The sequence below is a fragment of the Protopterus annectens genome, chromosome 5.part0 (genome assembly GCF_019279795.1).
Source record: "Protopterus annectens isolate FY-2018-M chromosome 5.part0, PAN1.0, whole genome shotgun sequence".
In the NCBI taxonomy this organism is placed as follows: Eukaryota; Metazoa; Chordata; order Ceratodontiformes; family Protopteridae; genus Protopterus; species Protopterus annectens.
Window position 1 is genome coordinate 24,634,581 of NC_056735.1, and position 13,882 is coordinate 24,648,462.

Consider the following 13,882-nt stretch of genomic DNA (forward strand, 5'->3'; position numbering starts at 1 on the left):
TTCTTTACATCAGTCTCAAAGATTATTTACCTCTCAAGCTTTACTGTCATGTAACACAAGCCAATGATGATAGGAGACCCAGTCATAATTCTCTTTTATATAATAGGATACTATAATTGAAAATACTAATAGAAAAATTATATCTGTCATGTAAGATCATTATGTATTGTTCTGGCACTGTGTGGAGTTTGTACTAGAAATGTCTCTGGCTTCAGTATTGAGTCTGTTATAACTTGATATTACTTGTGAACCTCTGCTATCTCTGTAAAACAAAACAAAAAAAAAATCTTGCTTTTTTCCCACTTTTCTGAGAGTTAAAAAAGTTCAGTTACAGGCTTGCTGTTCCTGAACTGTTTGAAAGTTTCTGTGAGGCCATTTTTGCTTGGGCTGAAGGAGGGTCTCTGTGTTCATCAGTGGCAGTGACTAACATTGAGCAGCTTCCCTGCCCCCCGTAGAGGTGGCTACTGACTTGAAACTGTAGTTTTATTGGCCACTAGGGATCATTTCCATAACTCCTTCATTTGTCCTCAGAGGAGTGGTTTAAGGCAGTAACTTGTAGTTTATTGGCCATTTTGGGTCATTTCCTGTCTTTTCCAGCCTCCTGCTATAAAGACGCTTTAGCGCATTAGCGATTTAGCAGAGTTGCCACTGTTGCACACTAGGGCAGCTCGGTTAAGCAGGTTTAGACTATTCGGCTACCTAAAGTCCACTCTTCAAATTTTCCCTTAAAACTACCTCCCTCGAACTATACTACTGATCTAATCAGCGTATCCTATAATTAAAAGATCATCTCTACTTGACTCCAAGTAGACTATTCTCTATCTGTTAAACGTAGCACTTGCTCCTACAGTACTTATTACCTTGATAATGCACTCTTGTCATAGATAGTACCCCAAAAGGCAACCCCCATTTCTCGGTCACCCACGTCCCCGAATCTTTTTAAAGTTTTTGTCTATTCCTTCTAGCATGTCGAGGGATCAGTTGCTAGTGTCCTCTCCTGCTCAGCTGGTGAACCTGGGAATATTGAGGCAATGTTACAATTGCCTCATGTACACAGACAACCCTCTCCTCCTCCCACAAAACACAAATACATGCGAGAGATGCAACTATACGGCCAAACTGGAGGCTGAGCTCTCTCAACATAGGACTGGCAAGACCAGTCAGGAGGAGAAGGTTACCACACACACACTATAGACCCAGTCTCACATAGTACCATTACAACCTCAAATCATACACATAAACACACAAAGACATACTCGGAGGCTCTGATCAAAATCTACCAAAACAGCAGAGGCCACCAAAGCAGACACCCAAACAACCACCACCTCAGAACACAACACCTGCAACACATAGACCTCACAGTCAGAGTGTCAAACAGTCACAGCCCTTAAGGCCAAACACAATGCCAGACACACTAGTCATTGGTGACTCCATAGTCAGACACACTGATGTCCCGCTCACCAGACTGAGTAAGGAGAAGGTCACAGTAAGCTGCCTGTCGGGCGCTAGAATCCGCCACATAACGCAAGCACTCAGGTCTCTCAACAGCAGGTACAAATATGACTCAGTCATTGTCCACGCTGGTGTAAACGACCTGAGACGTGCACTCCTTGGACTACATGAAAAGAGACATTGAGGAGCTCTCTGATTATGTAGCCCAGGCAGGTATGACCCTGACCTTGAGCAGTATCCTACCTTCACCAAGAATGATGCCACAATACAGAGATAAGATGATCAGCTTTAACAATTGGCTTAAACACTGGTGTCATTCAAAGGGGATCCAGTGTCTGTCTGCCTGGGATGACATGCTGGACAAGCCACGCTGCCCAAGGGACGGCTTGCACCTGTCACCCTGGGATTCCGGATATTGGCAAAGGCTCTTGCCACCCCATAGTGCCTTTTAGGCAAGGCTCAAATTCTAAACCTACCACCCTAGAACACAAAAAGGAAAAAATCTAAGGGTAATGCTGTTCAATGCCAGAAGTCTAAATCTCAAAATGCACGCACTCGAGGCCCTTCTCAGTATGGAGAACATCGATGTCTGTGCTGTGACAGAAACCTGGTTCAAGGCTCCTGAGAGCACCCCAGCGCTATCAGGTTTTACCTCATATCATGCGTTCCGCCCCAAAATCCGGACAATACCAAGAAAGGAGGGGTATCCATATTCATCAAGGACACCCACACCTCAAGACTGGTGGCAACGCACGATGCATCGGAGACCATCCAGGTGCAATTAACCATAGGCAAGACTGCTCTGCAAATTGTAGCATGTTACAGGCCACCCTCACAAACTCAAGAACCTCACATGGCCTTCCTGAAAACACTAGAGGGATAAATGTATCACCAAACACCATCATACTAGGTGACTTCAATTACCCTAATATAGACTGGGAACACTACTCAAGCCCAAACACCCTAGCCCAAAAGTTCCTGGAATTCATAAACTCAAATGCCATGGAACAACTAGTCACCATCCCCACAAGAGGAGATAACATACTTGATCTCATCATCACGAACATGGGAGCACAATGTTCAACACCGGAGGTGTACCCCTCACTGGTGAGATCAGACCACAAACTAATCTCGCTGGAGGTCCTCATCCCACCCCACCTGAAATAAAAGACCACAGTAAAGAACTTCTCAAAAGCCGACTTTACACTTCTAAAGACTAGTGTGGTCTCCTTTAAGGCCCCGAGCCGGCGGAAAACAGTACTCAAGCCGCTGAATCACTTACAAATGCCTTCTACCAGCACCTGCAGGACTGCATGGATAAGGCAATCCCAAGCAAAACAAAGACTCTTTGTACCAAAGGCAAGCGTCCAGTCTGGTGGACCCCAGCCATAAACAAACTCTACAACAAAAGGAGGAAGCTACTACAAGATAGAGCAAAATCCTTAAAAGGTAAGACACCCTTGATCACTATAAGTAAAAAACTAAGAGCTCTCATAAAATCATCCAAAGCAAATTTCGAGAGAAAAATAGCTAAAGACTCAAAAGACAATCATAAGGCCTTCTTTAGCTATGTTAGAAACCTGGGAGGAAACTCCCAGATATGCTCAGAGCTAGTTCAAAATGATGTGAAGATTACTGATCCTACAGACATTGCCAACATACTGGCTGACAGGTTCAGTGCAAACTTCTCCCCACCCTCCCCCCCAAAAGGAGAGATATCTATACCAAACGATTGCAGCCCCCCAAACATCACCAGCGCCCAAGTGAGAACTGCTCTCTCCAAAGCAAAAAACACAGCATCCATGGGACCTGATGGTGTCCCCGGCTGTGTGCTCCATGAACTCAATGAGGAATTAAACCCACAGCTAGGACAGCTGTTTAATCAAAGTCTTACCTCTGGATACGTACCCAGGGATTGGCGCACTGCAACTGCGGTACCACTTCACAAAGGCGGTGCCTCCACCGACCCTGGAAATTACCGGCCCATTAGCTTGACAAGCCTTATCTGCAAAGCCATGGAGAGGATCATAATGGACCTCATAAATAAAGACATAGGGAATTTGCAGACTTTGGATCCAACCCAGTTTGGCTTTGTCAAAGGCAGATCATGCCTTTTAAACTTGGTTGACTTTTTCGAAACAGTCACCAAAGCCATTGATGAGGGAAAGGCAGTCCATACAGCCTACCTCGATCTGGCTAAGGCCTTCGATACAATACCCCACTCGGGTATCATTGAAAAACTCATCAGTTTAAATGTCAACCCATACATCACAAGATGGGTTGCAAACTGGCTGAGTGACAGAACCCACAGGGTCAGAGTTGCTGGCGCCATGTCAGACTCAAAGCCTGTCACAAGTGGTGTCCCACAGGGCTCAGTCCTGGGCCCACTCTTGTTTGGCATCTACTTTTCCAAGTACAAGCAAACACAGGAGGGTTATGGCTGACAAAGTTTGCAGATGACTGCAAACTGGGCCATAGTAGAAAACACATCTGACACAGATATCCTTCAGAAGGGTCTCACAGAAACGGATAACTGGTGCCAGAGCCACGGCCTAAAGTTAAATGCCAAAAAATGCATAGTCATACCCTTCGGGAAAAACAAGGTTACCCCTAGCTACCAAATAGGTGGCAATCCACTGAGCACAGAAGAAGTTTTCAGGGACCTGGGGACCCAGGTTGATAGTAGTCTGTCATTTGACACCCATGTAGCTAAAGTAGTTAGGAAGACCTTCTACATTGCCCACTTTATCATGAAGGGATTCTCATCTAAATCAAGGGAGGTCATAGTCTCCCTTTACTCATCACTCATCAGACCAATGATTGAGTACAATGCCCCATTCGGAATGTATCTGACCCGACACTTGCAGCAGCTGGAGAGGCCACAAAGTTCCTCACCAAAAGGATAAAGGGTCTCAAAAATCTGTCCTATGCTGCCCGACTGAAAGAACTCCAGCTCTATTCAGTCGCTACCGCTGCTCAGAGGTGACCTTTGCCTAACATACAAGGCCATGTCAAACCCAGATTTGATGAATATGCTTCACCTCAAAAATCTAGATCCATCAGAGCCACAAGGGCGGAGACTTAAACCTTGACACGGCTATTAATAGGACGTGCTGGAGGGATAGATTCATCACCCAAAGACTCCCTATGCTGTGGAACAAAATCCCGGTACATGTGAGGCAGAGCACCTCGCTGGCCTTGTTCAAGAGAAATCTTGACCAATGGATGGGAGATCGCAGATATACCCCAGGGATTACCTCAGTGTCACTGCTCGACAGAGGCACAGCAAAATAATGGGTATAGTTCCCCATACTAAAGGGGTGGCGTAAGCCACAAAACGATGGGCTAGGCTTGTAAATGCCCTCGGGCAGATAGCCTAGTATGAACCTATGAACCTATGAACCTATGAGTCAAGTACATTTTTTAATTATTTTGAATTCCAGGGTATGGATATTTCAGAAGAAGTTAACATTTTTCCTTAGGAGATTCAAAGAGAAAATCTAAATCGGATAAAGAGAATATCATTGTATAACATTATAGCTAAATTACAGACCGGTCTGTACATTTGTAACTTTGTCCATGTGTTCAGCTGTGACTTCACTGCCATGACTGCTACAGGGCCAGCAACGTCATACATGCAGCTCAAATGTTCATGTTTCTGTCATGATCCCACTTAACATCAGTCATGAGCAAGATCCCTTGGTATTTAAATTCATACCACGGGGGAGATGCCCTAGCCCCCGTTATGTATGTGTATGCAGGAAAAAAAAGGCCATTGATTTGGATATGCAGATTTTCATTTGCTCTGCTTTGTATTCAGTAGAAAAGCATTTGCATGTAGATTGGAAATCCCAGTTAGATAATTTCTGAAGGATGACATCATCTGAATAAAGAATGGATGGAAACTTAGGTCCTTCCTTAACCCCCACACCATCAGGATCACATGTCCTCCTTTCATTTCCTTTGGCTTATTTTAATATCCATTTTATGGAAATTATTAATGGTAGAGGACAGCACACAGCCTTTTTGGAGTACATTGCTTACAGTAAGAACACAGAAACATCATTTTTGGTATGAATGTGTGGAAGAATAGCAATTTTCATCTTATAGTACTAACCACAACTGGCTTCTGTATATCCTGTGAACTGCTGATCCCATTCCCAGCATCTTGCAGACAGTAAGTAAAGTAATAATCTCTCCAAGGTTACAATGAGTAAGTGTACAAGACAAAAAGATAATAAGATATGCAAATCATAAATCACCTGCCTCTCATATTCTTTGTGGAAAATCAATAAGTCTTAAATACAAGACATAGACTGACTGAATCAATTTAAACTTTATTAAAATATACCTAAAAGAAAATAACCGCAGTACAAATTATTGAAAGCAAGAAACTGGTAAAAAACCCTGGCTGAATCACTCCACTGTTGCATCCCTGTCTCTGTCGGTCTGTTTTTTTCTCTTACTCTCTCATGTATATCAGGATGATGATGATTTCATCAACAAGTTCCATTTTAGAGATTTTTTTTTGTTTTATTTTGCATTTTATGTTACCTAGAATATGATTCATGGAGGGTAGATGAGATATATACAGAAGAAGAAGTAAAAGTGGTAGCTTTTCTAAGTGTCTTCTGTGTTTTATCAACTCTCAGTTCACTGAAGCTTCAACTGTAACCTCTCTGTACTTATCAAGTAGGAGGTTTGTTTATGTCAAACTTCATGGCTCTATAATTATGGAGAAAAAAAAGCTACCCCACCCCCTCCCCCAGGCCCACACACATACTCTCAAATTCTGCTACCAAGTAAACAGAAACCATGCCAGCATTGATTTCCTATGGGAAAAGTGACAAGGGAGTTCAACACAGGTGAACTGAAATCAGCAAAGTTTAAGCTCGATTACTCTACACTCAAACACATAATTAAACCATTGTCTAATGTAGTTTCTGCTGTCGATTAACTTTTTGTGTGCCTTCCATGTTATGTAATTGCTGCAGCATTTTAATAGTTTTTTTTATGTCTTGGATTCACTGAGTGCTGTTTTCTGAAAAAGGTCCCTGTATATTTATTTATATGTCTTGGCTATCAAATCCCAGAACATAAAATGAATTATACAGGAAATATTCACTCACTCATTTCGTTTTTATTCTTTGTTTTCATCTTGTAGCATAAAATCCCAAGTCCAGTTACAGCAGTGAGGACCAGTACAACACCTACTGCCAGTCCAATGATTCCAGCTGAGTTCAGTATCTTGAAAGCATTCTCTACGAAGAAAATACATAAATGCAAACATTGAATTTAATTTAAAATGTAGAGCTTATAAAGGTCACAGAAAATGCAAACATTTTTAATAAAACATTGCTAACACAAAATAGATAACATTCTGTACCTCTTAGCTGTCCAGATTTTTGTGGAATGTCCAATTTTTTGCATTATATTGTTGGTCTGTTCCCCTTAAAAATTGTAGCTTTCTGTTGAATCATTAAGAATTAAAGTCACTGAGTTTCAGGCTTCAAATCCTTCAGAAAATGCATGCTAATGCAAAACATATTGTTTTAGGCACTCAAAATTTATAAGAGCAATATTTAAAATGTGCCCCTGATTATGGATTTATGGCTTTGTACAGATTTCTCGTGCTTAGTGGTTAAGAGGCATGATTACACATCAAAAAATACACTTCACCTTTATAGACAATTGATGGACAGCTGCAGAAAATTCCAATTATTTTTCTTCAGTTTCTCTGCTATAATGATGACTTTACTTTTAAAAGTCACCATGCAGGCTTCTGAACTTATGACAATGGCTTTTGCATCCTCTCCCCACCTAATTCCTGTATTTCTGCTGGATAAGAGTCATCTAACCCATTCATTCCCTATAGGGGATTACTATTGTTATGGAGGTTGCTGCAGTGGTCCAAAGACCCTGTTTACAGTGTTGCAGACCTTAACTCTAGGTACAGATTTGTATTTCCTGCAGAGCTGAAGCTGCCTTTTTCTCAACAGGTATGCAGATGTTTATTGAGTCTCAAACAACTTTACAGTAAATAAAACCTTCATCTCATGCTTTGGAAACTGAGAATGGGGTTCAAAACAGAGGATATCAATACGAGCAGTTATTGATTATATTCCTAATTTGATGTACAGAGATTTGAAGACTAAAGATGCCAAGTGTTTCAGTTTTCATTTTGAGAAACAGGTCTAGAAGGGCAGACTTTTTCCTAATAGGTCATCTGATTGAACTACTTAAGTAATTGGACGATTGTTTGGATTCATTTTATGCCTGTTATTGGGATTCTTTCACATAATGTCCATAGATGGTGATGGACAAACACTATTATGACCATCTTGCAGTATTGGTTTAATAGAAGGAAGTTTGTTTTTTAGACATGAAGACTATATATTTCACATTAGAACTGTCTAGTTAAATCACTCTGAGTTTTTATTTGGCTCCTTTTTATGAGTCACAGAAGGCTGCACATTCGAGAGGACACTACCTAGTAATCTTCTGTCATCAGTTATTGAGGTTTTGGACATTGAGAGAAGACAGGAGCTGCATCACTGAACTTCCATTAAAGGTCAGTATAAATAGTTCCAGCACTGAAGAATGTCAGTGTTATTAAAAGTTGTGGATGCACCCAGTTCATGTTAATTACTCAAGCTAATATGATGTTCTTACTGCAAAGGCTATTAGAATGGGTTACATCTCAGTAATGTGACTGATGTTTATTAAAGTGTTTAATCTGATGAGTAGCTACAATGCTACTGTGGTTGCAGCGCCCTAGGTCCTGCTATGATTTTGTTAGGAATTAATGAGCATTTTGATGTATTTTGTTAGCCTTGGATGCATTGCTGTAGGTGTTTGAGTGTATTTTGTAGATGGGGGTGGGGTAAAAATATACATTGTGGAAGTAAAGACTTTGGAACTATATCAGACATTATTTATATTTACTGATAAGTGCAGTTTTCATTATCTTGACTCATTTTGATATGTTAGATTTAGCATGCGTATTGCAATTTTCTTCAGTTTATTGTATACAAGTATGATCCTAGTTGCATTTAATGAAAAGTTTGATAAGCAGATTCTATATCTGAGCCCAAACATTATGTTGTAATGGACTATTGATAAACAGGTGTGGATTATATACACATACTTGGATACAAGAACTGCAGAAGGATGATTGAGTTCCTGATGAGAATAGTCATGAGTTCTCATTCTGCTGGTGTACGAGTGTATGATGAGGACTTGTGGTAACCCAGTGATGTTAGGATTCACAAGAAGTTTAGTCAGATGAGCAATTTTTATTCTGTAAGAAATGTACTTGAACAAAAATGATGTTAACACTTCAGTCATCTCAAACACAATAGCCACAGGCTCTAAATACAATGCAATCCATTATAGGACACAAACACTCTGAAAATGGCAATGTTACATAACAGTCATAAAGTGGTAATGGCTGTGATACATGTTAGCAATGTATACAACCACTCTACCAGCTTTACTTAACTTGTCATCACACCTCCCTCCACCCACCACTACAAAACTGTGAAGTATGGAAGTAAACAACAAATGACAATCAACACTCTGTACTGATCATAATAATGCATATTATTATGGCTGCAAATACTGTTATTATAATTATTTACAAAAGACCACATAAGAAGACATCATTAATTAGATACTTTTAACAAGAATGTATATGGCTACATATCTGTTTATTAAGTATCACAAGTTTGATATTGATTCAGGACTCACATCTGCTTCAGGTTACAGATGCAGCACAGGAAGCAGAATTAATAATATAATCGGAAGGTGTATGAGAAAGAGTATTTGACACCTATTTTAATTAGCATTAGTGTTTTTTTCAGTCACTAGGAAAAGCAGCAGCTGTTACAGGAGCAGTCCCACTAACTGTTTTGGTTGGACAGCACATGGTTCTGTAATCACAAATACTTGGATATGACCTTCAGCCCTTGTCTTCGCTATTCATTTCTGGTTGCATATTTGAAGACATGGAGACAGTCTTAATGGACTGCCATTGACATCTGGGAACAAAGTTCAAGCTATAAACCAATTTGCTCTTCCAGTCCTAGCTTACAGTTTTGGAGTGATTGACTGGCCCCAAAAGGTGCTGGATAGTTTGGACAGGAAAGCAAGAAGGATGCATCATGCTTAGTAAATGATTTATAAAAATCAGTACATACCAAGACTATATATTCCCCATTCTGAAGGAGTTATAGGCCTCCTCGAAATTAATTACATGTGCAGATCTGCAGTCGTGGGGAATGCATAAATAATCTGCTGACCTCTTAAGACCCAAATATAGTGAAAGTTTTGAAACATGAGAAGAATAAGTCTAAGACAACTTCCCTGCTTATTTTAGCAGAAGCATATCAGTGTCAAGCAGGAATGGAAATCAAATCAGATATGGGTAAAAATCAGGCAGCAACTGAATGTTCCAAAAAAGAAGAGAAAAAAATATAAGGTGAAGGATCAGAAGAGAAGGCAAGAAATGTGGAAAATGCATAAACATATTTGCAAGTATAGAAACTATTGGAACAGCCTCATGTTGATCAGAATCAAATGCAGGAATGTTAAGGAGTAGTCAATTTAAACAAAAAGGTGAAAGGTTAATACTGGCAGTCCAAGACAGAAGACTACGTACTCGTTGGTTTACAAAGTCCATTGCTAGAAGTCTAAACCTCAAAATACACTCCCTCGAGGCACTCCTAAAAATGTTTAACATCGATATCTGTGCAGTAACTGAGACCTGATTCAAGGATCCAGAGAGCATCCCTGCAATACCAGGCTACAACTCTTACCTCACTTTTCGGCCACCACACCAGGACCAAAACACTAAAGGTAGAGGAGTGTCCATATTCACCAAGGACATTTACACCTCCAGGCTACTTGCCCAACACAATGCATCTGAAATTCTCCAGGTGCTACTAACACTAGGTAAGACTGCAATCCAAATTGTAGCTTGCTACAGATCCTCCACCATGCCCCAAGATTCTCACTACACCTTTCTAAACATACTGGAAAATATTAAGATACAACCAGACACCCTAATACTGGGTGATTTCAACTACCCTGCCATTAACTGAGAAAACTACTCTTGTACTAACACCTTTGCCCAACAGTTCTTGGAATTCATAAATTCCAGTGCCCTGAATCAACTAATCCATAGTCCCACCAGGGGCTCCAATATCCTGGACCTGGTCATTACCAACATGGGAAATCGATGCTCCACACCAGTGGTCACCCCTTCATTGGTTAGGTCTGACCATAAGCTAATCACCTTTGACATCAACATCCCACTCCCACCCCCAAGTAAGGAAACATCCATAAAAAACTTCTCCAAGGCCAACTTCATGCTACTCAAGTCAGAAGTGACAAACTCCATAACACCCATGCAGATGGGAACTGAAAGTTTGATTGCCGAATCCTACACTAAAGCACTGTATGAGCACATCCACTCGTGCATGAATTGTGCCATCCCAAATAGAACCAAGATGCTCTCCTCCAAAATAAAGAAAGCCAATCTGGTGGTCCCCTGTCATAAACAAACTTTACAACAGAAGGAAGAAAATGTTGCAGATAAAACGAAAACCCCAGGATGCAAAAAAATCCCTTACCAGCCTCAGTAAGAAGCTGAGATCCCTCATAAAATCCTCCAAAGCTAGTAACGAAAATAAAATTGCCAAAGAGTCCAAAGACAACCACAAAGCATTCTATACCTATGTCAATAATCTAAATGGCAATACTCAGATCTGGTCTGAGCTACAACAGAATGGCATTAAATATACGGATCCCAAGGACATTGCCAATATCCTGGCAGATCGATTCAGTGCCAACTTCACCCCCCGTCATCCCCTAAAGGGCCCATCTTAATCCAGAAAGATTGCCAAGTTCCAGTAATCATGGCCACACAGGTAAAAAACACACTCTCCAAAGCTAAGAATACAGCATCCATGGGACCAGACGATATCCTGGGCTGTGTACTACATGAACTACAAAATGAACTGGCACCTCACCTAAGTGTCATGTTTAATCATAGCCTCACCTCAGGCTTCATGCCCATGGAGTGGCGCACAGCTACAGTTATCTCACTCCACAAGGGGGGATCTAACTTGAATCCTGGGAACTACTGTCCCATCAGTCTGACAAGCCTGATCTGCAAGGCCATGGAACATATTATCATGGAACTTATAAACAAAGACATTGGTAACCTTCAAACATTGGACCCCCCCCCCCCCCCAGTTTGGGTTCATGAAGGGCTGATCGTGTCTCCTGAACCTGATTGACTTCTTCAAATCAGTCTCCAGAGCTGTGGACGAGGGTAAGGCAGTCCACACTGCCTATCTGGACCTCACCAAGGCCTTCAACACCATCCCCCACTTGGGAATCATAGATAAACTTACTAAGCTGGGCATAAATCCCTATGTCACTCAATGGGTTGCCAATTGGTTTACTGACAGAATCCACGCTGTAAAATTAGCTGACTCCGAAACCAGCTCCAGACAAGTGACAAGTGGAGTATCTTAGGGTTCAGTCCTGGGACTGCTCTTGTTTGGCATCTACTTCCCTGAAGTACACTGAGGGACTCTGGCTAACAAAGTTCACAGATGACTGGAAACTGGTAGCCATTATTCAATCACCAAATGATGTGGATATTCTACAAAAGGGCCTTACAGAAACAGATGCTTGGTGCCAGAACCATGGGCTCAAGCTCAAAGCCAAGAAGTGTATAGTTATCCCCTTTGGGAAAAAACATCTACCCATGAATTACCACATAGGTGGCAGTACACTAAACACTGAAAGTGTGATAAGAGACTTAGGAACACAGGTGAACAGTGGTCTCACCTTCGATAACCACATCACCAAAACAGTCAGGAAATACTTCTATGTGGCACACCTTATCACTAAGGGCTTTTCATCCAGAAAAAAGGAGGTCATTGTCCCACTGTACTCATCCCTCATTAGACCCATCATAGAGTACAATGCCCTATTTGGCATGTACCTCACAAGACATCTGCAACAACTGAAAAGGCCACAGAAACACCTCACTAAAAGAATCAGAGGCCAAAAGCAGATAGCCTATGCTGACTGACTAAAAAAAACTCCAGCTATACTCGGTTGCATATCGTCTATTCAGAGGTGATCTCTGCTTAACATACAAGGCCATGTCAAACCCAGAGCTGCTGGACATGCTAAACTTAAAGAAATCCCAATCCTTCAGAGCCACACGCTGCAGGGATCTAAACCTTGTCATCACAATGAACAAAACATGCTGGAGGGATAGGTTCCTGACCCAGAGACTCTGTATACTCTGGAATAAACTGCCCATACATGTCAAGCAGAGTGCCTTCTTGGTCCTCTTCAAAAGGAACTTTGACGACTGGATGGGAGATAGGAAATTTACCCCGGGGATCACGTCAGTCACCCTGCTAGACAGGGGTCCAGGGAAGTAAATATTGTGTGAAGAAATAGCCAGGGAATTCTTAAGGCTAGGCTTGTATAGGCTGATAGCCTAGTACCAATCTGTGAACCTATAAACTTATGAACATGTGGAAGAAACAGACAAATGTAGGTTTTGTAAAACAGAATTGGAAACAGTCATGCATCTTGTTGCTGGTTTGGAGATACTAATGGCAGAAGGACTGTATACTGAAAGGGACAATAATGTGGCTAGACTGTTGCATTGGGGATTGTGCAAATATTATAATATTGAAGTGGCTAAAATAACACTAGAAACATGAACCTCAAAGCATTATAGAAAATTATGAAGTTTATATCACATGGGCTCACCCATTACTAACAGTTCAAAAAATCGATGCAAGAAAAACAGATATAGTGGTCCATGAAAAGAAGACAAAAGTAGCATTTTCTCACTGAAATTGCTACACCCAGTGACTGCATTGTCTCACATACAGAGAGACACAAAGTCATAAAATACCAGGATTTACAGGCAGAAATGACGGCAATGTGGAAGAAGGATACCCAGACAGTTCCAATAATAACAGGAGCAGCAGATCTTATATAAAAAAAATTATAATCATACTTAGATATGCTACCAATTCATGTAACTCCATATGAATTGCAGAAGGAGTCATTACTGGGCACATTGCAGGTGCTGTGAAGAGCACTTCTGGCTAACATCAAAGACTGAAACAATATTAATATCATGAACTTTAATCATACTTTGATTTAGACATGGGGTCCATTCCCACAATGGTACTAGAAAACCAAAAGACTTGGAGAAATTAAAAAAGCGAGGGAGACATAATCAGGTTATTATTATCTCAGACTCATCTGGCTTGCTTTCTGGAGCATGCATTTCAGGTAGAGATTCATCAGGAACTATTCTGTTGTGCTGCTGATCTAATTTAACTATGGTACCAGGTTCAGTTTGCGTCATCTAGGACCTTGGTTC

At 41.1% G+C, this 13,882-nt stretch overlaps 1 protein-coding gene across 1 annotated transcript in view; it reads right to left on the bottom strand.

Moving 5' to 3' along the window:
- LOC122802008 overlaps positions 1-13,882 on the bottom strand; it is a 259,654-nt gene that overhangs the window by 44,461 nt on the left and 201,311 nt on the right. The window contains exon 4 of the mRNA XM_044071755.1: positions 6,582-6,713. Coding sequence (XP_043927690.1) covers positions 6,582-6,713 — 132 coding nt within the window. The remainder of the gene's footprint in view (positions 1-6,581; positions 6,714-13,882) is intronic.